This window comes from Prionailurus bengalensis, chromosome D1 (genome assembly GCF_016509475.1).
Source record: "Prionailurus bengalensis isolate Pbe53 chromosome D1, Fcat_Pben_1.1_paternal_pri, whole genome shotgun sequence".
Classification (NCBI taxonomy): Eukaryota; Metazoa; Chordata; class Mammalia; order Carnivora; family Felidae; genus Prionailurus; species Prionailurus bengalensis.
Genome location: NC_057346.1, coordinates 104,004,138 through 104,028,965, shown reverse-complemented (window position 1 = coordinate 104,028,965; position 24,828 = coordinate 104,004,138). Strand labels below are relative to the sequence as shown.

Genomic DNA, 24,828 nt, shown 5'->3' with positions numbered 1-24,828 from the left:
CTCTCCATACCTCATATAACTGCAAGCATGTAGCATTTATCCTTTTGTGTCTGGCTTATCTCACTTAGCATAATGCTCTCAAAATTCACCCATGTTTTCATTTCAAAATTTCATTCACAATTTCATTTCTTTTTAAGGTGGAGAAAAGTCCCATTGTGTGTGTGTGTGTATTCATGTATGAATACACACACACACACACACACACACACACACATTTTTTTTACCATTCACCTCTTTTAAAAAAAAATTTTTTTTTTCAACGTTTATTTATTTTTGGGACAGAGAGAGACAGAGCATGAACGGGGGAGGGGCAGAGAGAGAGGGAGACACAGAATCGGAAACAGGCTCCAGGCTCTCAGCCATCAGCCCAGAGCCTGATGCGGGGCTCGAACTCACGAACCGCGAGATCGTGACCTGGCTGAAGTTGGACGCTTAACCGACTGCGCCACCCAGGTGCCCCATACCATCCACCTCTTGATGGACATTGGGTTACTACCACCTTTTGCCTATTATAAAGAGTGTTGTTAGGAATATTGGTGTACAAGTATGTATTTGAGTCCCTGCTATCAATTCTTTTGGGTATATACCTAGGAGTAGAATTGCTGGATCATATGGTCATTCTATTTTAAAGGTTTCAAGGAGTCACCATACTGTTTTGCACAATGGCCATGTGACCTCTTGGGTGTCAAGTTCCTCACACAATATGGCAATTGTGGGACCAATACACCACTCACAGCCCCACTATCTAGAGAGAGCTACTGCGAACACTGTGATGTACGTTATTCCAGTGTTATTGTCCATGATTGATACTTTAGTTATGAAGGTATATTTGTCAAGATAGGGGAGAGACATTTTATTTAACAGTTTTCAGGGTTTTTCTGTAGCCTTGTTTTGTGCCGGTATCAGCCTATCAATAACCAATATTGTGGTTGGACCGGCCTTTGTGGTTCCTATTATGATTGCAAGATACCCTCGGCCATAACCATCAAGGAACTTTGAAAGAAGTAGAGTCTTATTATTCATGGACCTGGGAATTACACACTGGGGGCCACAACTTGAGGTCAAGGTGGAGAGAGAGAGAGAGAGAGAGAGAGAGAGAGAGAGAGAGAGAACAGATGCCTGGGGTTCTGCTTTTTTGAGGGGTTAAGGTTTGGGGGCTTGGGAATTAAGGATCTCACTCTTCATTGGTGAATTTATAATGTAAGAGCAGGAATTTTTTTCTGTAAATGTATTTTCTTTGTGATCTTTCTTAATAGCATTTTATTTTCTCTAGTCTCCTTTATTGTAAAAAATACAATATACATTACACATATCATGCAATAAAATATCTATTAATTGTTTGTATTATTGGTAAGGCTTCCAGTCAATAGTAGGCTATTAGTTAAGTTTTTGGGGAAGAGCAGGAATTTAAAGCACAAGAAGAGAAAAAGCAAGTGGCTCAAAAGGTCAGTTATCAAAATCAACCAGGATCTCTAAAATGAAGGAAATGCAGTGAGGGGAGGTGGCCTGGCTCTTTATCTAGATGTGTGGCAGGGCAATGTGTATATTCAAAATAGCCTTCTTTCAAGTGGATGCCTCTTTGAAATGGATGCCTCAGCAATCAAAGCTTAGGCCAGACACTTGCATTACAAAAAAGAAAATAAAACTGTCAAGGTTGACACTAAGAGCCTGAATATTTAGAGTACCTTACATGGTATCTATATTTGCACCTATATTTTTGTCCTGAGTGCCACAAATGTTAGGGTGTCCTCCAGCGGGAGACACGGACTTGTCCACAGATCGATCTCAGCAATAGGGCAGAGGTGTGCCCAGGAAGCATATGTACTTGTGGGGTCCAGATGTGTCTGGGCAGCTTCCTAATTTTGGTAAAGGGGCAATGTGTTGGGCTTGGGACAGGATCCAGACAGGGGTCCTTGAAGAGAAACAAAACTCACATAGGTAACATTTTTGTAAGAATGATATGCTCTCCATATTGTTTTGCAGTCTGCTTTCTTCCTTTAACAGTATTTTCAAAAACATAGGCTCTTGACATCGAGCACTTTTTACTTAATACTACTGATGAGTACAACAAAACTTATTTGACCACCTCCGCATGGTTGGGCATTTAAATATTCTTCTGGGTTTTCGCTTTCCCAAATATCTCTGTAATTAATCTTCCATACTTCCAAATCTTTGTAAATAGCCACAGTTATTTCCTTAGATTAATTACATTTCAAGAATGGAAATTGGGAATCACGAGTGGTTAATATTTTGTTCTAGAAACATGTAAGAGCCAGCCTTTATTCAGCCTCTGCTATGTGTTAGTAACCTTTGCATACAATATCTTCTTTAATATTCTTTATAGTTCAAGTTATTCTCATTTTACAGATGAGAAAACCAAATCTCAAATGGTGAGTTATTCAAGGTCATTTGATTAAGACAGTGGTGGTAACAAGATCTGCACCATCTTGTGTATTTCCAACCCCAGCATTAGCTCCTATCTGCCTCAAGGCTGCCTGAGTTTCTTGAATACAGTATCTCAGGCACTTGGCCAGGAGAATAACTTCCTTATGGGCTCCCACACTGTTTGCAGGGCTGCAGAATTTTCCAGTTCCTTTTGGCCATTTGGCCAGACCAGTCTTCTTTGCACTAGCCCTTACAATCATCTCTAGAGTCTCTGGAGCTCAGCCTAGGCTTATGGGGTACAGAGGGCTAGGGCTCCCAGATCCTTATGCTTCTTTTCTTCAGAACATCTACTATCTCATAGAAAGTAGTCTCTTTGAAGGACTTCAAATCAACTTCTCTGATGCATCTAGCTTGCGAATCAAAACAGAAAGCTTATCCAATCCATGAGCATGGAATGTTTTTCCATTTCTTTGTGTCTTCTTCAATTTCTTTCATAAGCTTTCCATAGTTTTCAGTGTACAGATCTTTTACGTCTTTCGTTAGGTTTATTCCTAGGTATCTTACGGTGCAATTGTAATTGGGATCAATTCTTCGATTTCTCTTTCTGGTGCTTCATTATTGGTTTATAGAAATGCAACTGATTTCTGTGCATTGATTTTATATTCTATGACTTTGCTGAATTCACGTATCAGTTCTAGCAGTTTTTTGGTGGAATCTTTCAGGTTTTCCATGTAGAGTACCATGTCATCTGTAAACAGTGGAAGTTTGATTTCTTTCTTGCCAATTTGTATGTCTTTAATTTCCTTTTGTTGTCTGATTGCCACGGCCAATTTCTAGTACTATATTGAGCAACTGTGGTGAGAGTGGACATCCCTGTCATGTTCCTGACCTTAGGGGGAAAGCTCCCAGGTTTTCCCTATTGAGGATGGTATTAGCTGTGGGTCTTTTGTATATGGCTTTTATGTTCCTTCTATCCCTACTTTGTTGAGAGTTTTTATCAAGAAAGGATGTTGTATTCTTTCAAATGCTTTTTCTGCATCTACTGAGAGGATCACATGGTTCTTATCCTTTCTTTTATTAATGTGATGTATCACATTGATTGATTTGCAAATATTGAACCGTTCCTGCAGCCACTTGACCATGGTGAATAATTCTTTTAAGGTATTGTTGGATTCAATTTGCTAGTATCCTGTTGAGAATTTTTGTATCCATGTTCATCAGGGAAATTGGTCTGTAATTCTTTTTAGGGTGCCTTTGGTTTTGCAATCAAGGTAATGTTGGCCTTGTAGAATGAGTTTGGAAGGTGTTCTTCTATTTATATTTTTTGGAACACTTTCAAAAGAATAGGTATTAACTCTTCTTTAAATGTTTGGTAGAATTCCCCTGGGAAGCCACCTGGCCCTGGACTCTTGTTTGTTGGGGGATTTTTGATTACTGATTAAATTTCTTTACTGCTTATGGGTCCATTCACATTTTCTATTTCTTCCTCTTTCAGTTTTGGTAGTTTGTATGTTTCTAGGAATTTGTCCATTTTTTCCAGATTGCCCAATTTGTTGGCATAAAATTGCTCATACTATTGTCTTGTTATTGTTTGTATTTCTGCAGTGTTGGTTGTGATCTCTCCTCTTTGTGATTCGTGTTGTTGTTGTTGTTGTTGCTGCTATTGTTGTTGTTGTTTTAATTTGGGTACTTTCCTCTTGTTTTTTGATAAATCTGGCTAGGGGTTTATCAATTTTGTTAGTTCTTTCAAAGAACCAGCTCCTAGTCTCGTTGATCTGCTCCACTGTTTTTTTGTTTTTGTTTTTCTTTTTTATATAATTGATTTCTGCTCTAATCTTTATTTCCTTTCTTCTGCTGGTTTTGGGCTTTACCTACTGTTCTTTTTCCAGCTACTTTAGGTATAAGGTTAGGTTGTCAGTCTCTAATTTTTAGGTATAAGGTTAGGTTATTCAGTCTCTAATTTTTTTCAACTCTTCCTGAAATTTTACAAGATGCTGTCTCAGTGTACAGGAGGAGGAGAGTAGCTTTTTGCAACTTAAGACAGAGTTTTTGGGCTGGCAGTTTCATGATTTTCTAGACCCCATCTGTCTGGTAGCTTCTTTCCTTTCTGGCATTACTATATGGGGAACTGGTAGGCCATTATTTGACTCATGCAATGCTCCTTGGGAATACTGGCAACCTCCTTCTTACTGATTTGGTGCCTCCTGCATCATCTGCTTGGCTGCAGACCCTATAGTTGCCCCTATGTCCTTCTTCTACCTGCTCTTACCTAGAAGACTCCACCAGTCCTGTCTTAATAAACTCAGTATCCCTGCTGCGCAAAAACTGAACACCGCTGGGGAGAGGTAAGCTTCAAGCAGGCACACCCCCACGTTTATAGGACTGAGGGCAAGGGGACAGATGGAGGACCACATGCCTAAATGTGTAAATATGTATGTCTATGTCTAAATATTTATATTTTATAAGTCAGTAATCAAACTATTAAGTAACATTTTGTGCTCCCACCTTGACAAATATACTTGCATAATGACACAATAAAAAGAACCCTAGTAAATACATTTTAAGATGACTAAAAGTTGACAATGTATCAAAGATACCTGGATTTGTTTACATTGGATATCTTTGGGTGTCCTGTATCATGGAGTAGTGATATTTAAGTGATTGATACAATAAGGAGCTATATGATTTATAAGTAACTACAAACTTATTCAATAAAATTTATTTCCCTTACTTTCATTTAATCAAAATTACAAAATATGTTTTACGAACAATTTTCACATAATTTTTGCTCTTTTGACAATTGATAAATTAGATAAGCTTTCTTGAATCATTATAGCTCCGAGATTTATTTTTATCAATCAAACCTTGCTCTGCTGAGGCAATAGCAACTGGTATTAAAATTCTTAAAGTAGTTCCTAAATTCAGAAATAAACCATGAATTTTATATATTATGTTCAGATTCTGTAATAAGGTAGTCATGTAAGATATTATTATTGTAGAAAATACTCCAAATTATTTTAATTTCAGTATATATATATATATATATATATATATATATATATATATCCCAATCACTTACATAATTATTTTTATCATCTCTTAAAGCAACACCTGGATCCTTAAAACAATATAAAGAATTGATGTCACAATTCATGCATATTATTTCTACATTGACATGAATACAAATTGAAGAGCAATATTAATTACTTAATATTGCAAAATATCCCTTATCTCCTTTATGCAACTATTATAAATACTTAACTAATGCATTAGAACCTATAGACCCATGACTTGGAGTGCAAAGAAAATGGGCAACAGGGGCTACCTTATGTCATCATATATTGTATTTAGGCTCTTTTAGAAGAGGACTTGGTAAGTTAAGTAATAAGCAATGTAAATTAAGTCATTTTTCTTGTAATGTTTCAGTAACAGCACAACCTACTATCCTTCATGGCATTTGGATTGGTACCCTTTTGTTCTAGAAATGCAGAGAAGCATTTCCCCAGGGACTGAATAGTGTTAGTCACAAGGACAGGTGTTTAAATTTATAGGGGGAAATATGTCAGCACTCAGAACTGGATCCCAAGTAGTGAAGGAGCCTATGTGGTCTTGAGTAAACTAATATTTTTGTGAATGGTGGTGATATGCTGATCTCTCTAAATGAAGTATGGTGCCCAGGCCAGGGGCTTCTTTTGTGCAGATACAATTAGCTTCAAGGCCTCCCTGTGATTTTGATGCAACACCAACTGCACTGTCATGGTCTGTTCCCAAGGTTGTACAGGGAATCCCACAACGTGACCTTCCCAGGTACCAACCGTGGAAGTGGAGCCAAGAATCCCTCACCTGTGATATTATCCTTCCTCTTCAACACCCCCTGTCCCTTCTCCAAAGCAAAAGCCCGTTAGGGAAAAAATCACAGGTCTGATGGCTGGCTTCCCCCTGCACCTCATTCTTCCTTTATTCTCACAGGCCTGGCGGGCCCAGAGGTGTCTTCATTGTCATCCTATGTTCTCCCACAGGGCAGCACATCATAGGATTTGATGCCGTAAACAGAACGGAAGATGTCTCTGAGGAGTCTTTCAGCTTGATTTTTGAGATGATAAAGAGGGGGGAAAGAAAAAAAGCTTTGCTACATAGTCCTATGCTTGAGAAAAAGAAACTAAACATTAATTCTTTCTTCTTCATGGCATTGTTTTTCTAAAAAAAAAAAAAGACTTTTCTCTCCCAAACGTATGGAAGCTCAAGTTAATACTATTGTCATGGTATTTAAAAATTATATATATTCATATAGTTGGAAATCCTGCAAGCAACCATTCAGGGCTGGTCTAATTATCCATACTTTAGGGAAAGAAGCTGAGATTTAGGTCACTTTGCCTGGAGCCACACAGCTCAGTAAATGGCAGAGCTAAAACTGGGTTTGAGTAAATGACGACATGAGTGGAATTCTTGAAAACATGTACAAATTATGCTGAATCAAATGAATGTATAACATATGAATGAATATCAAATGTACCACTATCACATACAGGTGCCTCATCATAAGGGTTATTGGTTACAAGCTAACAAGGAATTCATAGTGGTGGAAGAGACCTTAGAACCAGCCTTGGGAATAGAGAGTAACTAAGAAAAGTTCTGGAGGCCCAGGAAGAAAGAAGTACAGCAGCATTCTCCCACAAGCAGCCCTTTGATTAGCACGTATCTGCCTTGCACCATCCACTCAGGATTCAACATCCCCCCAGTGAAAGTACCTGGGATGCTGACGTTGCATCCATACCAGAGGCTTGGAGGAACAGAATGTTTTCTTGAATTAAGAATGTGACATTATTAGGAAAAGAGGATGGGCACTAGGCAACCAGATAAAACCATAAATACCAGGACACTGGCATCATGGGGGAGATAACCATGATTTAAAAACACGCAGTAGGTTCCAGAAAGTGTGCTTAGTGCACCCCATGAATTATTTTATCATCAATAACTCTGTGAGGTAGATAGTATCATTGTTTAAATGTCACTGCTCTGTACATTGAGGCTGTGGGAGTTTAAATGTCTTGCTTAAAGTCACATAGATGCTAAGTTGCAGGATCTGCTTGAGAACCTAGGCCCAATGACCAAAAACTCCCAGTTTTAACTGTTATTTTGTATTGCATCTCTACCAATAGTGGGTGGGGGAGACTCAAAGGAAAAGGAGGATACAGTAGCCTCTGGCCCAAGTTCCTTCTGGCTTACTTGCCAATATCCCCCAAATACTCACCCCTGAACATTGTGGAGCTTGATACCTTTACTCTAACCTACTTTGATCTGAGAATATTCTTGAGACAAGTGCTGTCTTATCCCTTTGGCAATTCACTTTCAATAAGACTAGTCAAACAAATCTCTGAATAGTTATTTATCTATTTTTACCTTTTTGATGCCTTTCTGGATATCTGTGCCTTTTCCACATCCCTGAGGAAACTGGCAGGTAATGTGGTCTCAAATAGCTGGTGGCAATCAGAAGCACAATAATGAGGTTTACCTCCACATCTCATTGGAGGCTGTTAGCAAAGGTTTTGGGGTGTTAGGCTCTGGAACCAAACTATCTAGATCTGAGTTCTGGCTCAGCTATTTCCATTCTGTGTGATAGTAAAATTAGTAATGCTTACCTCATAGGTGAGGATCAAATAAAACAGTATGTTAATCAGTTAGAATGTGCTTGGTATTTTGTTAATTGATCAATGTTAACCATTATTATTCTAAACCTACAGTCCTGGCAATTCCTGGAAACTCTTGAACATCTTTAAATTTATGTTGTTTACATTCTCACTGTTCTCTAATGGAATGTCCATAAGCAGATTTAAAAGGTTCCCTTGGTAAATAGCAAATCCTTCCTCATGAAGCATGATGGGAGGGTGGATAGGTGGCTGGGCATCTGATAACCTCTACTGCAGAATCTGTTGTGGAGAAACGTGTGGTCTCATGGAAAGAATGGGGTGGAGGAAACTGGATTTAGAAGGTTTGAGACCATGAAAACCCTACCCAAAGTAAGGACATTCATAAATACAGAGAAAGATTTGTTGTTCAAAAACCATAATACAGAGTTCAAGTGAAGTAAGATTGTTTCTTACTCACATATTTTTCCTTTAAAATAATTAAGATTATTGATGCTTCCATTAGATCAGTCCACAGATCCTTCTGTCATCTTTTGCTTCTTCCTCCTTCTCAATCAGTCACTAAATACTCTCAGTTTTACATTTGAATTATCTCAAAACAACCCACCTCTTTCCATGACAATGGCTAGTGTATCAGCTCAGGTGGCCATCACCTCTGTGTGCATCCCACCAATAGACATCCCCCTCCCAGCCATGTTTCTCCAGTCTTGACTTTCCAATGGCCTTCCATCACCTTTGGGATGAATTAGAAAGTCCTTCTTAACAGGGCTGATTAGCGCCTTTCCCTCTGGCACTCTCTTTCACCCTCCCATCTGTGCTCCAGTCTTACCTGAGTTCTTCAAGTACATCTTCCGAAGTGCTCTATTCTCTCTTGCTCTGAGAAGTCACAGATACTGTCCCTCTATCTGGAGTATGGTCTTCATCAACTTCAACATCCCTATTCTCCTTCACTTGGCTGGCTGTCTTGAACCTCACAGTCTAGGACAGTGTAACAGAGTAGGTATTCAACTAGTATTTGTGATAAGTAAAGGAATGGCAAGTGAATGGTTTGTTGTATCTAGCCATGTTCACTAAAGGACTTAAGGCAGTTATTTCTATTTGCCTTTCCCTGGACAGAATCACTACTTCTTTCCTTTCCATTTTCCCTAAGATAGCATCACTGAAGTCTGTTGTAGGGAACACATATTTCCTTGTGTTTGGTTTTCCATCCATGCACCAACGCCTTTCTGATTTTAGGATTTGGAAGATGTTGATTGCCTTCTCCACTGGGCTTCTTGATTCATTTCCCAGCTTCCTTCCTTATCACAATGGGTTATTTTCCTCTATGGTGGTAGGTTCTGCATGTGCTCATCAATACCGTATTCTCTCTTTTTTATCTTGAGACAACAGCTAGAGACTATTGTCCAATATCAGTTGTAGCTAAGTATAGTTGTGTGCCTGAATTATGGCTAGTGAAATTTTAGTGAAGTGATGGCACCATTTCTGTGGCTGGTCCTTCCTCTCTTTCACTATGAGCTGACCAGAGAGAACTCTGAAGTCTTAGAGGAAGACAGAATAACAATATGGAAAAAAGCCTGCATCCTAAAGAAAGTGAGGCAAACCAAGAAACAGACTCTTAACTGCAGAGAACAAACTGATCCTTACCAGATGGGAGGGGGTAGAGGGATGGGTTAAATCAGTGAAAGGGATTAGGGAGGGCATTGTTGTGATGAGCACAGGGCAATGTATGAATCACTATATTGTACACCTGAAACTAAAAATACACTGTATGTTAACTAACTGGAATTAAAAAAAATTTTAAAAGCCTGCGTGCTGATAGGACTGTGTGGGACAGGGTAACCTCATATGGCACTGTGATGTAGGGAAGAAGTAAAACTTTTCTTTACTTGTATGTTAAGTCACTGAAATTTTGGAGTGGCCTGCCCTGACTGATACACTTATCTTTTCAATATCTCAATGACAAGATCTCTCATTATACTACTCTACCATCTGGCTTCCCCCCTTTCTGTTTTCAACTTTCTTTCTCTACACATTTACAGGTGACTGACAATTTGCATATAAAAGATCCCAAAGTGTCCAGGTTGCGTAAAGGCACAAGTAATAACAGTGATTCTATTTGGGGTAGGAATATTTGGTAGAACAAACAATAAGAAAGAAAAAGTGACTGTCCATACAGTTCTATAGAAGTAAGGAGAGGGCATCCAGGAACCTAATGTTAGTAATTATGTCTCTTACATACTGAGTTTCTAGGAGAGTCCAAATATCATGAAATAAAATTCTTTCTTAAGTGGGCAATTCAATTGTGCAACCATTATAAACTATCTTTAGAAAAAAATTTTAATGGCTTGAGAAATCACTTATGTGATACTCAGTGTGGGACATAAAAATTGTATGATCTCAACTATCCACAATATGATCTCAACTATCAAAGAAAGTATACTTTTATTGGCAGGAAATAGGTCAACATATGTAAAAAAGAGGATGAATCAACATATTGTAACTAATGTAATTTTGTGAACAAATTAATCATAAAACACTACAAGTATGTCAAATTTTTTTGGTTCAAAAAATGGAATTACTAAAACTTTAAGGCCTTATATAACAAGCACATGCATAGTGCTAAATCCTCATCTGTGGGATTTAAAATGTTATCTAAATGAATGAAGTATGTTTGTAAGAAGACAGAAACTGGCCAAGGGTAAGGAATGACTCATTGAAGAATCATGGTGTCATTAAAAGAATCTGGTCTTTGGCTTCAGTTGAGGCATTGCTGTTGGCTAGTTTTGTGACTTTGTGGAAGGCATTCATTCTCTCTCAACACCATCTTCCTGATTAGTGTGAAAATACCTCTTGCTTTTCTCACTTCATGAATGATTAAAATTTTTGAAGTTGTTCCACACCGTTTCAGAAAGTGGGTAAAATTTTGAAAGCTTTTTTACCCTCTCCTCTCTTTCAATGTTTCCAAATGTTAATGCAGACCAGAATCTTTTAGGTAGCTTATTATAAAATACAGACTCCCAAGTGTTCTGGGAGGCCATGATTCAACTGATTTGGAAAAGTTCCTGTATTTTTAACAAGCAAGCACAGATGATCTTGACGGTGTGAGGAGAGTGCTTTGAGAAACCATTTTACCACCATTCTTCTCCAAAATGAATTCCAGCCCCATCCATGCTTCTGTCTGGTAGCTGTTTATTCTTCTTGTGTTACTATACCCCCCTCACTTGTCCTTTTCACTGTAAACAATACAAAGGACAAGGTGTATGATCTCAGTTCTTATACTAACAGCAAATGCCCAGGGGTATTCTAGCTTTTCCAGGTTGAAGACATTAAACCAGGAGGTTTGCAGTGAAGCCAAATTTTCTACATCTTTTGTTTGCCCTAATGATACTACCTGAATAATGCTGGAGCTGAGCCATTTCTGCTAACTCTAAAGTTGCCTCATCATTATTGCTTGGAAATAGCCAATCAGCTATAAGTGATAGCATATAAATCAAAAACTTCAGCGGGAAACTTCTTACAATCATAGAAATTGCTCATACAGAACATATTCCTGGTCTTCCTCTGGTCCACACAAAGCGTCTGACTTAATGTCAAAGAACAGAACCTCCAGTGTGCTTTACTGGAACCCACAGCTTCTTGGAGCTTTATGCTGACCAGTGACAACATGAGTCAGTTCAAGTTTTAGTGTGGATGACTGTAAGTTAGTAGCTACGGAAGCCTCTCCACTGCCACACTAAGCAACGACAGAAGGTGGTGTGTATACACGTTTACAAAGAAACTTCAGGTAAGCAGAATTATTTTGGACAGCCAAAGTCTTTTTTCTAAGCCTTTCAATTAATCAGAATCCTGGTTCTAAATAATTAGTATTTTGCTAATTGACTCCCCCCTGCCCCCTGCCACATGCAAATCCTTGGAAGGAGCGCTCACAAGTCCCAATGTTGAGAACCAAATCTCGAAAATATTGTAGGTCTCTGAACCTGGAAAATACCTTAAGAATCTGCCCATGCTAGTGTTGTGTTATTTTGAACTGGTAAGCCGTAGAAATGCTTTCCTTGAACCATAAATTACTGATATATGTGCCTGTCCCTGAACTCTCCAGACATCCACAAAAATACCATGATCAAGTATTTGACAAGAATCAGCATTCTCCTGGCCTCTAACCCATCTTCTAAAGTGTTACTTGTCCATTTGAATAGAAAAACCTTTGAGGGCTGTGCCAGATGGCTAAGATGAAGTCTTCCTCTTTCCTGTTGCTTTCTGTCAAATTTCTCTCCATTCATGGATGCATTTAGCATCTGACTTTTCTCTCATCAAACTCCTGCCACATCATGGTGATGCCTATCATACATGATACTCCTAGTCCCTTACTGGCTCCTACTCTATTGACTTGAAGTTGAAGCCAACAGCCATATATCCAGAACTAATCTACCTCTGAAATCCTAACCTCTGACAGCCTAATTTCTGACTCTGCTCTCATGTAGTCTGCATACATTTTCCCTATCACCATTGCTATTCTTTGACCTTATAAAGTGTGCTCTCTCCATCTTGTCCCCCTTGATTGGTCTCTATCCTACCTTCTTTCCTTCCTTCTCTCTTCTAAATCCTACAATTTAAATTTATTTCCTTGTTCTCAAATATTTCGCCTCCTTTATTTATTTATTTATTTATTTATTTATTTATTTATTTATTTATTTTCTGCTCTAGCCTGGTTCATTTCAATTTGTTTTCTCTGCTTCTACTCTCTGGGTGGTGAGCTCATAAGTGTGGATGAATATCACTCCCAAATAGTGGTTTTCCCTCTGCACCTAGTCCAAAGCAATGCCTGGAGATCCCTGTATGTATTCATTGTCTGTGCTTTCTCCTGCTAACATCAGATGCCATTCAATCCCTAATCATTTCCCATAAAAACTTACTATTTTTTTCTCTATGCTTTCCTGGCACACTCTCCCACCTTACTCACTTCCAAAGAAAGACTTGTCATTCTATTTCTTCCAGAAGATGGACAAAGATAACTTGTCACCTTCCTGCTCTTTTGTCTCGCCCCAAGTAAATGCACACACATGCACGTGCATACGCCTGAACTAAAAGCTTTCTCTTCCACCTCAGTGGAAGAGGTATTCTTCCCACCCAAAACTAATCCCAACACCTACTCTTAGAGATAAGGTTACAAATTAGATGAACTAATAAACACAAAGGATTTGGAACAGTGCCTGGTCAGTGGATTTAGCTATTTTTCTTTCCTCTTTCCACCTCCTGTTTTATCCATGGGCCCATCCAGTTACTCTCCATCATACCTGGATTTATGTAGTTAGCATAAATATGCTTACCACTCTCATCTAATAAGAAATTTCTTCCTTTGAGCTCCCACAGTCTCCTTCCTCCCTCTATACTCCTGTATTCTTCTCCTTCCTTTTGTGGCCAAGCTCTTTAAAGACTTATCTTCACTTCCTCATGGTTCATTTAGTCTCTAATTCTCTTCACCTGATTTCTTCTCCATCATTTCCTGGTCTATCTCTCTCCAGATCAGTAATCAATTCCCAACTCCATATTGCAGTGGCATTTTTAGTACTCATCTCTTAGTTTCCCAGCAGCATTTGACTCTTCTAATCACTCCCACCTTTAAATAAATTTTCTCCTATTTTGACTTCTGAGATGCCTCTCATCTTATTTTTCACACTCTTCTTTGGCCACTTTCCCCCAATCTCCTCTGTTGGAACCTTCCTAATTTCATTAAACATCTATGTTCTTCTACATATTTTTATGGATGATCATAACAGAGTGTCTATTGGATTAGGTTAAGTCAGAAGGATTCTATCACCTGGAGGCCCCAGAGTGAATTGGAAATAGATGTCTCCAACTGGTGGGAGCCAAGCAAGGGTCTTGCCCTGAAGGGCACTTGGCTGGAACATGGCACAGAAATGGGAGAGCATGTGCTGTGAATGATGGGATGTGGCAGCAGGGAACGGAAGTTATGCACAACCATTCTCCCATCCCTTCTTAATGCATCCCCCTACATCTTATATATCTGACATAAGGTACTAAAACCAACTCATCATTGAACATTTTCTTCTTTATTTGAAAGCTTCCATTAGCAGCCACATTGTCTTCAGAGCTGGAGTTGAAAGATTGGAGAGTGAAGAAAATTGTTGCTCAGTCTTCCCCCCAAAATATCCCAAGAGTCCCCTCTCTATGCCTCACTGATTCCATTCATTCACTGAACAAAAAGTTCATTGGTGGCTATACTATGCCAAGGGCTGTGCTTGATGCTTGAACTGTAAGGAAGAATAAGAGATGGTCCTACTTTCCAAGGAGATTACACTCTTCTGGAGAAATTTGCTACAAAAGGCCTGAAGAATGAGCAGAATAATCTGCCATTTGGTTAGTATGTCCATTGTCCTAGACAGGGCCAGAAATATACTGGCTTGTTCTAGAGCTGTGATTTGCCTCAAGATGTCTTTTGTTTGGTTTTCGTGCTAACAGATTTACTTAGAGAACTTATATTTAGTGCCATATTTGAAGCTTTGTTTGGTTATGCTCCTGTCCAATAGAATGGTCCCCTTGATTGGGTTTTCAGGTATTCACAATTTCCCTCAGAAGCACATCTGTACACCATCCAACAGAACACTAAGCCCTTCATATACATATACATTTCATGATGTCATCCTTAGGACAACCCACAAAGTAGGTATGATTATCCCCATTTTATAGATGAAGAAAGTAAATCTCAGAGAGTTTCAAGTAAAGTAATATACCTAAAGTGACCCAGCTAGCAAGTAGAGGAGCCAAGGTTTGGGTCCTGGTCTATTTGACTCCAAAGACCATGTTCTTAATCGCTGTACTTCCTTTTGGTTTGATTTTGGCTACATACACCAATACCATATGATAGGTGCTAGATTTTTCCAGGATAGTTATGATTTAAAAAAAAATGATGGCTCCTCTATAAGCCATCAAAATTGCTCTGAGTCTCTTTTTTTTGTTAGTTTTTAGAAAATATGGCTACTCTTATAAATGTCTTTAAGTATCATATATACTTCGATCGGGTATATGTAATATAAATATATATACATATTCATGGGTATAAGAATGGAAAAAAATTCCTATGTGTATCTTATTTATATACTACTTTATTATTTTTTTTTTTTAATTTTTTTTTCAACGTTTATTTATTTTTGGGACAGAGAGAGACAGAGCATGAACAGGGGAGGGGCAGAGAGAGAGGGAGACACAGAATCGGAAACAGGCTCCAGGCTCTGAGCCATCAGCCCAGAGCCTGACGTGGGGCTCGAACTCCCGGACCGCGAGATCGTGACCTGGCTGAAGTCGGACACCTAACCGACTGCGCCACCCAGGCGCCCCTATACTACTTTATTTCAGAAAGACTTCGAGGTGAATATAAACACACATACACATACATGGCTAACCATTTTACCTATCCATCTTTATATTACCCACATGGTATTATATTAGATATTTTCCTGACTTTCTAACACAGACTTTTCCCTCTGTCATTAAGCACACTTTGTAGACATTACTTTCATGTCTGCCCAGTGATCCATAATTTAGATATGCCATCGTTAATTTAAGCATTCCTCTATAATGGATTTGGATCATTTCTACTTTTTAAAGTTTTACTTATTTAAGTAATCTCTACACCCAACATGGGGTATGAACTCATGATTCCGAGATCAACAGTCACATGTTTTTCTGACTGAGACAGAAAACACCCCATTTTGGAATAATTTCTAAATTTATAGTATCATAATACTGCAGTGAATTTCCTTATATTTACATATCTATAGATATCTATTATTGCTTCCTTGGGATGAGTTTTTAAAAGCAGAATTGTTGAATAAAAGGGTTTGCTCTATTTTTAAGATTTCTTGGGTATAATTCAAGTTTCTAGATTTTGCCAATTTATACTTGGGTAATTTCATTCCTGATCAACAAAATTTTCCTTCCTATGATTTTGTTCCTTAGGAAAAAGTGACTATACTCAATATAGTCTCTAGGATCTTTTCTGGAAGATTGCATTCTTTCATGATGTCTGAAAATACTACTGATCCTATGACAACATTAGCATAAGTGTTTCAATGCCCAGGGATCTCAGGGTCCCTTGGGATAGTTTTTCTGAAAAGATTCGTTGTTCTTCATTTGTATCTGGACAGCTGAAGACATTTGCTCCTCAGATTCTTGGCCTGATTTGAATCAAATAAAATAAAATCAAATCTCTCTCAAATCATATTTGTTTCACCAAATATGTTACGGTAATTTCCATGGAATTGTAGAAAGATCACCAATGAACCCTGAGTCTAGCTGCAGTTCCAGGCTTTAGTTTCTCACTTGCAAAATGAAAGGTTTGGACTTGAAAATTTCTAAAGCCCTTTATTTTTGTCAGTGTATGATGTCCTAGGTGATTTTTCCTTTCTCCTCTTGCTGGACACCTGTCTCATCTTTCCAGGTATTTTTGTTTGTATGTTTGTTTCCTTAGGTCATCTTCCTGGGAGAAGGAGGCTCAGGTGCTATACAATATGTTTGTGCTTCATGAATCCCAGAAGCTGCATATTCTGTATGAATCCCTGGAAAAGAGCATCCCTGAGTCCTTGAAGGTGAGAGAGTAGGGAGAAATCTGGGAGAGAGGGGTAAAGTGTGGGGATATAGGTTCAGGGCTCAGAACCTTCCAGGCAGATGGAAATACAAGTCTAAAGTCAGACTCCTTTGGCAAGGATGATCTTAATACCCATATCCAGACACCTACTTTACTCCTTCTCCTTCTCCTCTTTTATACATTGTTTGAATCCATTCTACTGCTATCTCTAGTGGAATTCCTTATCTGCTCCAGGCTATTACAATATCTGCCTTTCTACAATATTACTAGCTTACCTACACTTGGTAACTGGAGTCATCTATCTGACACAAATATGACCATACCACTCCCTTGTTTTAAACTTTCAGTAGTGGTCCATGTCCAAGGCACAAAAGTCCACACTCCTTAATTCTGAGGTTTATCACAAAATGTCCCAGCCTCTTCCGCTTAATCTCCCAACATGTCTCTTCCATATACCACATGCTACAATCACCGAGCCCTCAAAGCTCATCAGGGATGATATAATCTGCCACAACTTCAAGCACTCATGCATGCTTTTTCTCTCACCTGGAATTACTTGCCTTTCTTCTCTGCTTTGCCAGGAAAATATTTTACTTATCTCTGAAGACCGAATTCAAATATTACTTTATCTGTAAGTTTCCTACCACTCCTAGAGAGGTAATTGACTTTCCTCTCTGAGATCCCACACAACCATATGCATGCATCTATCAGAATATGTGTCTTATTATGATCAAACTATATACTTCCCCATCCTTGTAAACTTGAAGGCAGTGGCCATATCATACTCACCTTTGGATTTTCCACACTTGACACAAATCTGACACATAATATGTGCCAAAAATGGTATAGTATGAAATGAAAAAGATGGTATGAATTTTTAAAAAATGAATGAAAAAATGTCAGACGAGCCATTTCCTAATGATTCACTGATTAACTTAGATTTTTGTGGACCCTTCCTGGGCTTTTTTGCAGCATACTTCCTGATGGATAGTTCAGTGAGCCATCCTGAAAGCACTAGATTGATCTTGTCAAGTTCTCCTGTCTCCTGGCTTTATTGCCCATACCACCTCCAAGACCCTACCTCAAAGAAAAACTTCATCTCCTCCTGTTTTGATCTGTTGCTCTTGTAGGTATATGGTGCCATTTTCAACATTAAAAATAAAAATCCATTCAACATGGAGGTGCTGGTGGATGCCTGGCCAGATTATCAGATAGTCATTACTCGGCCTCAGAGAGAGGTGAGAGCACTAGTTACTGAATGCCAAGCCAGTCATGTTCAGGATGTTCTCTGTGTGTAAATGAGGGGGCTGAAGCTGAGAATCTTGGCATCCCCGATACATATAGATTTTGGAATGGCTGCTTGGATGGGAGAGGGGGGCAGTGAAATAAGGCATGGGTGTAAACCAAATGGCCAGTGATGCAGGGCTTATTAATAACATTGGGAACCCATCTGGTCAATTATTTTATTTTATTTTATTTTATTTTTATTTTATATTTTATTTTATTATTTAGAGTGAGTGAGCACATGGGAGAAGGGCAGAGGGAGAGAGAGAGACAGAGAGACAGAGAGAGGGAAGAGAGAGTTCTAAAGCAGACTCTACACTCATAGAGGTGCCAGACTTAGGGCTCAGTCTTGCAAAGTGTGAGATCATGACTTGAGCTGAAATCAAGAGTTGGTCGCTCAACCAACTGAGCCATGCAGGTGGCCCTGGTCAGTTCTTTTCCATTGAGATTCTAATCACAGGCATATACCTCAAGATGTTTGTGGCTGGAAATGGTTAGGAAATGTTTTGTTTCCCTTGGATCTGAATGAACATAATCCAATAACATTTGAATCAGTACTGGGTTTGAGATCTAAATCTGTCAAGTTGTGTGAGCATGGAAAGACTGCTGCTTTCTTCACTATAAAAAGTGAAGTTGACAGAAATTACTATGTCAGAGTATTGTTAAACTACAGATACATCATGTACAGTTGACCCTTGAACAATGCAGATGTTAGGGGCGCCAGCCCCCACTCAGTCAAAAATCTGCATATATTTCTTGACTTCCTCTAAAACTTAACTACTAATAGACTACTGTTGACTAGAAGACTTTATGATAGCATAGGCTATTAACACATATTTTGTATGTTACATGTATTATATATGTATTGTTACAACAAAGTAAGCTAGACAAAAGAAAATGTCCTTAAAATCATAAAGGAAATACACTTACCGAATTAAAAAAAAATTGCTTGAAAGTGAACTCACGCAGTTCAAACCTGTGTTGTAGAGCCAACTGTCTATTTAATAAAAATGTCTTTCCCATCTTTCAGATTTTGGGAGTGTAAGTATTGAATCCCTTCCATCCCAGAGTTAAAATATCCCAGATAGGGGCGCCTGGGTGGCTCAGTCAGTTAAGCATCCAACTTCAGCTCAGGTCATGATCTCGCAGTCTGTGAATTCAAGCCCCGTGTGGGGCTCTGTGCTGACAGCTTGGAGCCTGGAGCCTGCTTCAGATTCTGTGTCTCCCTCTCTCTGACCCTCCCCCGTTCATGCTCTGTCTCTCTGTGTCTCAAAAATAAACATTAAAAAAAATTTTAGCGGTGCCTGGGGGGCTCAGTCAGTTGGGCATCCAACTTCAGCTCAGGTCATGATCTCACAGTTCGTGGGTTCAAGCCCTGTGTCAGGCTCTGTGCTGACAGCTCAGAGCCTGGAGCCTGTTTCAGATTCTGTGTCTCCCTCTCTCCCTCTGCCTCTCCCCCGCTCAAGCTCTGTCTCTGTCTCTCTCAAAAAAAAATTTTTTTTAATTTAAAAATTTTTAAAAATATCCCAGATATTTTAACCACTCCTCCCACACTTCTCCATTTACATAGTTATCAGGAGAATTAGAACCCAACCTTACCTGTAAAAACCCCCAGGGGAGTATCTGCTGCAGAAGATGAGCAAGAATGCAGGGCAGTGAGAGACTGGGCTCTCCCCTCCAGGTGTTGCTGTGAACCCGCTGTGATGGCTCTTTCTAAAAGTCCTCTCTGTTCACTTGCACAGCAAGGGCCAGTCACCATGCTAGCACCAGAGTGCTGAGTCAGAATTAGCCCAGGCATGGCTTTCTCACAGACCCACAGTCTTGACTCCAACCCTGTTCCCATTATTTCTCCCTATAAGGTAGACACTCTCTCTTTTAGACCCTTAACACACCCTGCTGGTGCACCTCCCATCCCAGGCAAGAAAGGTCCTTAAGCACCATCCCAAGAGCAGGTGCCTTCAGGGTACCATCCAAAAGCGACCAGCATAAATCTGTGAATAGTGGTTCATTTCTCAAGGGATTCCAAGGCCATTTTCTGCCCACATCTCTGGGAAAAACAGAGGGTATCAAACAATGGAGTCTCCAGCGTTCTGGGCATATGCAAGAGCATTTTGTAAATTGTACTGCTGTGTAAATAAGGTTGACCGTTTGTTGTATCAGGAGATGAAGGATGACCTGGATCATTATACCAACACTTACCAAATCTTCACCAAAGCTCCTGACAAGTTAGAGGAAGTCCTGGCACAGCCCCAGCTTATCAATTGGGACCAAGTCTTCCAGATCCAAGGTAACTGATCTGAGTTAAGAAGCAAAGACCTCTGGTTCATTCACAGCAGATGTGGAAGGGGGCAGACAGTGGCTGTCTTTCTCTTCTCTCCAGGTTGCCAAGAGAGCTTGCAAGAGGCAATAAGAAAGATTTCGGCTTCAAAATCAGTGCGGGTGGATTACGTGAAGACGATACTCATTATGACAGAAATGCCGGTGGAACCCAATGATGACCAGGTGGATGTGATGGAGTCATTTAAAATGCCCAAAGTGGATGACGATACCAAGTGAGATTTTGCCTTTTGCTTCCCAAATTCCTGATAAGAAATCATTGAGTTGTCGTAAGGGCCAGACTTGGAAAGGCAAGATTTGAGACTAAATTATGGGGTACACAGTTGTAGGGGTAAAGGGAGGGAACTATATTAGCTGAGGTTTGCTGAGCATGGGCAGGGTCTTCATTAGATGAGGTTATTTCCATATATATATTTAACTCACTTGGAGCCTTCCTGGGAGGGTACAGGACATCATGGTGACATAGAGAATCTTTACTGAGATTATTTTCAATTTCTTGCAAAAATACTACATGCTAGGGGTGCCTGGGTGGCTCAGTCAGTTAGGCATCAGACTTTGGTTCAGGTTCATGGGTTCAAGCCCAGTGTTGGGCTGTGTGCTGACAGCTCGGAGCCTGGAGCCTGCTTCAGATTCTGTGTCTCCCTTTCTCTGCCCCTCCCCTGCTTGTGCTCTGTCTCTCTGTCTCTGTCTCTCTCCCTCTCTCAAAAATAATAAATAAACATTAAAAAAATACTGCATGCTATACCCAGTATACAAGCATTCAAAGTAAAAAGCGAAAGTTTGCCCACTTAGATTCTCCGCAATCTTTCTTTCAGGTGTAAATTTTTTCTTTAAGTTTATTTATTTATTTTGAGAGAGTGAGCAAGAACAGGGGATGGGCAGAGAGAGAGGTAAAGAGAGAGAATTCCAAGCAGGCTCTGCAGTGTCAGTGCAGAGCCCAACATGGGACTTGAACTCATGAACTATGAGATCATGACCTGAGCCGAAGTCAGATGCTTAACTGACTGAGCCACCCAGGAGCCCCCAGGTGTAAATATTCTTAATATTAGTGTGTATGCTTTTAGTACTTTGTGTGTATGAATTGGTTTTGTTGTTTTCCTTTTTCTTTTGTTTTTACAACATAGGAAATTATTGTACTGTAACCTTTCTCATTCAATATGTTACATAAACCTTTCATGTAAGCTCATATGGGCATCTTCATGTATTTTGGCAGCTGCATAGATTTCCATAAGAGGGAGATGCACAATTATGTATTCCCATATTAACACACTTTTGATTTATCTCCAGTTCTTCCTAATAACAAAAATTCTACAAGAAATGTCTTCGTAAACAGATCATTGCACAAGTTGTATAAATATTTCTGAAAGATAAATCCTGGAGTTGGAATTGTTGGGTAACATAATATATATATTAAATGGAAGATATTCTCAAATTGGATTTTAAGACTTTGATACATTTATTTAAAATTTTTTTTAATGTTTATTCATTTTGAGAGCCAGGGAGAGTGTGAGCAGGGGAGGGGCAGAGAGAGAGAGGGAGACAGAATCCGAAGCAGGCTCCAGGCTCTGAGCTGTCAGCACAGAGCCCAATGCAGGGCTTGAACTCATGAACCTGAGAGGTGATGACCTGAGCTGAAATCGGATGCTTAACTGACTGAGCCATGCAGGCGCCCCAAGACTTTGATAAAATCAATATGTGATAGCATAACGTAGAAACAACCAAAGTGTCCATCAATAGGAATGCAGGTCAATTCATTATGGTATAATCCAGACAAAAGAATAATATGCAGCCATTAACAAGAAGGAATCAGCTCTATAGGAACTAATATGGAAAGAATTCCAAAATATAATGCTAAGTAAAAAACACAACAAATAGAATAATATATACAGTATGCTATCATAGTATGTAAACATCTTAAATTGCATCAAACACCTCTGGAAGGTTACATAAATATATTGCATTCCTGGTAGACTTTAGAGAAGGTAACTGGATAATAGGAGATCAAAGAAAAAAGAAAGAATTATTTTTCATTAATATCCATTTATGCTCTATAATTATATTGCTAATTCAAAAAATAAAATAAAATCAAAACATATGCTCACACATGCAACTAATTTAGCCAGGAGATTGGGGCGCCTGGGTGGCGCAGTCGGTTAAGCGTCCGACTTCAGCCAGGTCACGATCTCGCGGTCCGTGAGTTCACGATCTCGCGAGATCTCGAGTGATCTCGCGTGAGTTCGAGCCCCCCGTCGGCTCTGGGCTGATGGCTCAGAGCCTGGAGCCTGTTTCCGATTCTGTGTCTCCCTCTCTCTCTGCCCCTCCCCCGTTCATGCTCTGTCTCTCTCTGTCCCAAAAATAAATAAACGTTGAAAAAAAAAAATTAAAAAAAAAATTTAGCCAGGAGAGCCAACAATATTCAAATCTTGCTGTGGCCCAGCTGTGTTCCCATGAGAATCTTAGAAGAAACATATGCATAGGGAAAAGTGGTAAATGGGGATTCAATAATACTGTAACTCTGAAAATCTGGAATGGAGTACCTGCCCTAAGGTGATCTTTCTTTCCTCTAAACCCAAATGCATATCTTGATATCTTGCCAGCCTCAGTTTGGCTCTGCCACAAGACAAGGTCAGGTGAGATGCTTGAGATCTCTGAAGAAGCAGGGCCAGGAAAGGTCAGGCAGGCAGAGAGAAAAGAAGGCCCCACCCATGTGTGGACAATTTAGTGTGCAGCAACCCCACTTACTGGCAGACATAAAGTGACCTTAAAACTGATGAATTCCTGAAAACTCTTTCTCCCGGGGAGCAGATAGTTGAAACTTCTTTGGGCTCTTCCATCTGTCCCAACCTCCCCTACCCACAGAGGATGTGATTCTGATTTTGCAGATGAGAAGACTCAGTCTCAGATAACTTGTCCAGTGAGAGAATCAGGATGAAATCCTATTGTTATCACCAAAAAATCTGATATTCTTTTCCTGTATTGGTGCTTGTTAAATTTCATTTTTGGTACTTTCCTAGAGGCATGTGGTGATGGGCTTTGGGACACATGAAGCTTAAGATCAACATGGCTCTCATCTTCCGGTGATACACGTTTTTTGGAAATATCTGTTGAAAGAAGTATTACCTTGTGTCTTTAGATATTTTGTGGGAGAGAATTCAAACTACATATTTCACACATGCATCTTTGAACAAAATTGAGGACTGGTCTGGTGTATCTATAGCCTTCCTCTTTTAAGATATATGCTTATCTTCTTCCTTGGGATAAATGGTTAGACTTTTCTGAGATGTACTGTACTATATGATGCTAACTCTCTGTTATGAAATGTATCATTAAGTACATAGGGTGATAGCCCTCTTAATTATTTGGGAACATTTTCAAGGGGACAAAGAGTTAGTTTTTTGTCCACCTGTTTCCTCTTCTAGGCTGTGGGATCCTCAAGGAAAGGATTGGTGTCATATTCATTTTCTACAATCCTGGTGTTTTGTAAATGTTGGCTGAATAAATGCACATTTTTTTTTCTTTACAGGAAAGGAAGCTTTCAGAACATTTCCTTGGATCCCTCCCATGCAGGGCTTGTGAATGAACAGTGGGCATTTGGGAAAAATGATAGGAGCTTGAAATATATTGAACGCTGCCTCCAGAATTTTCCAGGATTCGGTGTGCTGGGTCCAGAGGGGCGCCTTATCTCTTGGATTGTGATGGAACAGTCCTGTGAGATGAGAATGGGCTACACTGTCCCCGAATACCGAAAGCACGGCTATATGAAGAAAACCAGTGTTCACCTTATGAATTATGTTATTCAGAAAAAAGTGCCATGTTATTTTCATGTGTCAGAACATAAAGAAGAATACAATCAGGCACTGAGGGATCTGAACTTTAAGGCTGCTTCTTGTGGTTGGCATCAGTGGAAATGCAGTCCTGAGAAATATTGTTGATTAGTGCCATTTTCTATTGCAAGCCTTCCTCATCAGTGAAAAAAAGTATCAGTTCACATACAATCATGATAATTTGTATTAGCACAAAAACATCCAATTATTTTGGTTCCGTGCATTACTTAACCCACGCTTGTACAACATTTTTGTCTTCCTCCACATTACAGAGAACTAGAAGCTTGAACTTTTGGTGTTAGGTTTTTCCTTTATGGTGACAGACATTTCAGAATTAAAATCATCCAATGTCAATCATTAGTGCCAAGATAACCCTTTCAGAGCAACATTTTCCTCTTTGAAGTCTTCTTTCATGAAAGTCTACTACTTTTTCATGCTTCTATGTTTAAGAATAAAAAGACTGTTTTGAGAAGTGTCTCCTCTGGTATTCTCTTCTTCCTCTGACAAAATTTTCCAAAGGACCCTTGAAAAGCCCTCAGCTTTTGATCCTGCGTGCCCTCTCAAGAGTTTTGAGATATTTTACTGAATTAAATTATGTAGCCATCAGTGAACATTTGGTTTTCTGATTGGCTTTTAATCACAGGGGCTGGGTAGGTTGACTTGTGTGTCTTAACTTCATATTTTCATTTTATTTTTTTTTAATTTTTTTTTCAACGTTTATTTATTTTTGGGACAGAGAGAGACAGAG

General features: G+C 39.3%; 1 protein-coding gene across 1 annotated transcript; it reads left to right on the top strand.

The window, feature by feature from the left end:
* Positions 1-16,522: 16,522 nt before the first annotated feature.
* Positions 16,523-24,546, top strand: GLYATL2 (glycine-N-acyltransferase like 2). Its single transcript, XM_043579121.1, has 5 exons — positions 16,523-16,636; positions 17,766-17,873; positions 20,080-20,206; positions 20,300-20,471; positions 23,780-24,546. Exons 1-5 carry the CDS (start codon positions 16,559-16,561, stop codon positions 24,186-24,188), a joined length of 894 nt encoding a protein of 297 aa, XP_043435056.1. The 5' UTR covers positions 16,523-16,558; the 3' UTR covers positions 24,189-24,546.
* The last annotated feature ends 282 nt before the right edge of the window (positions 24,547-24,828 follow it).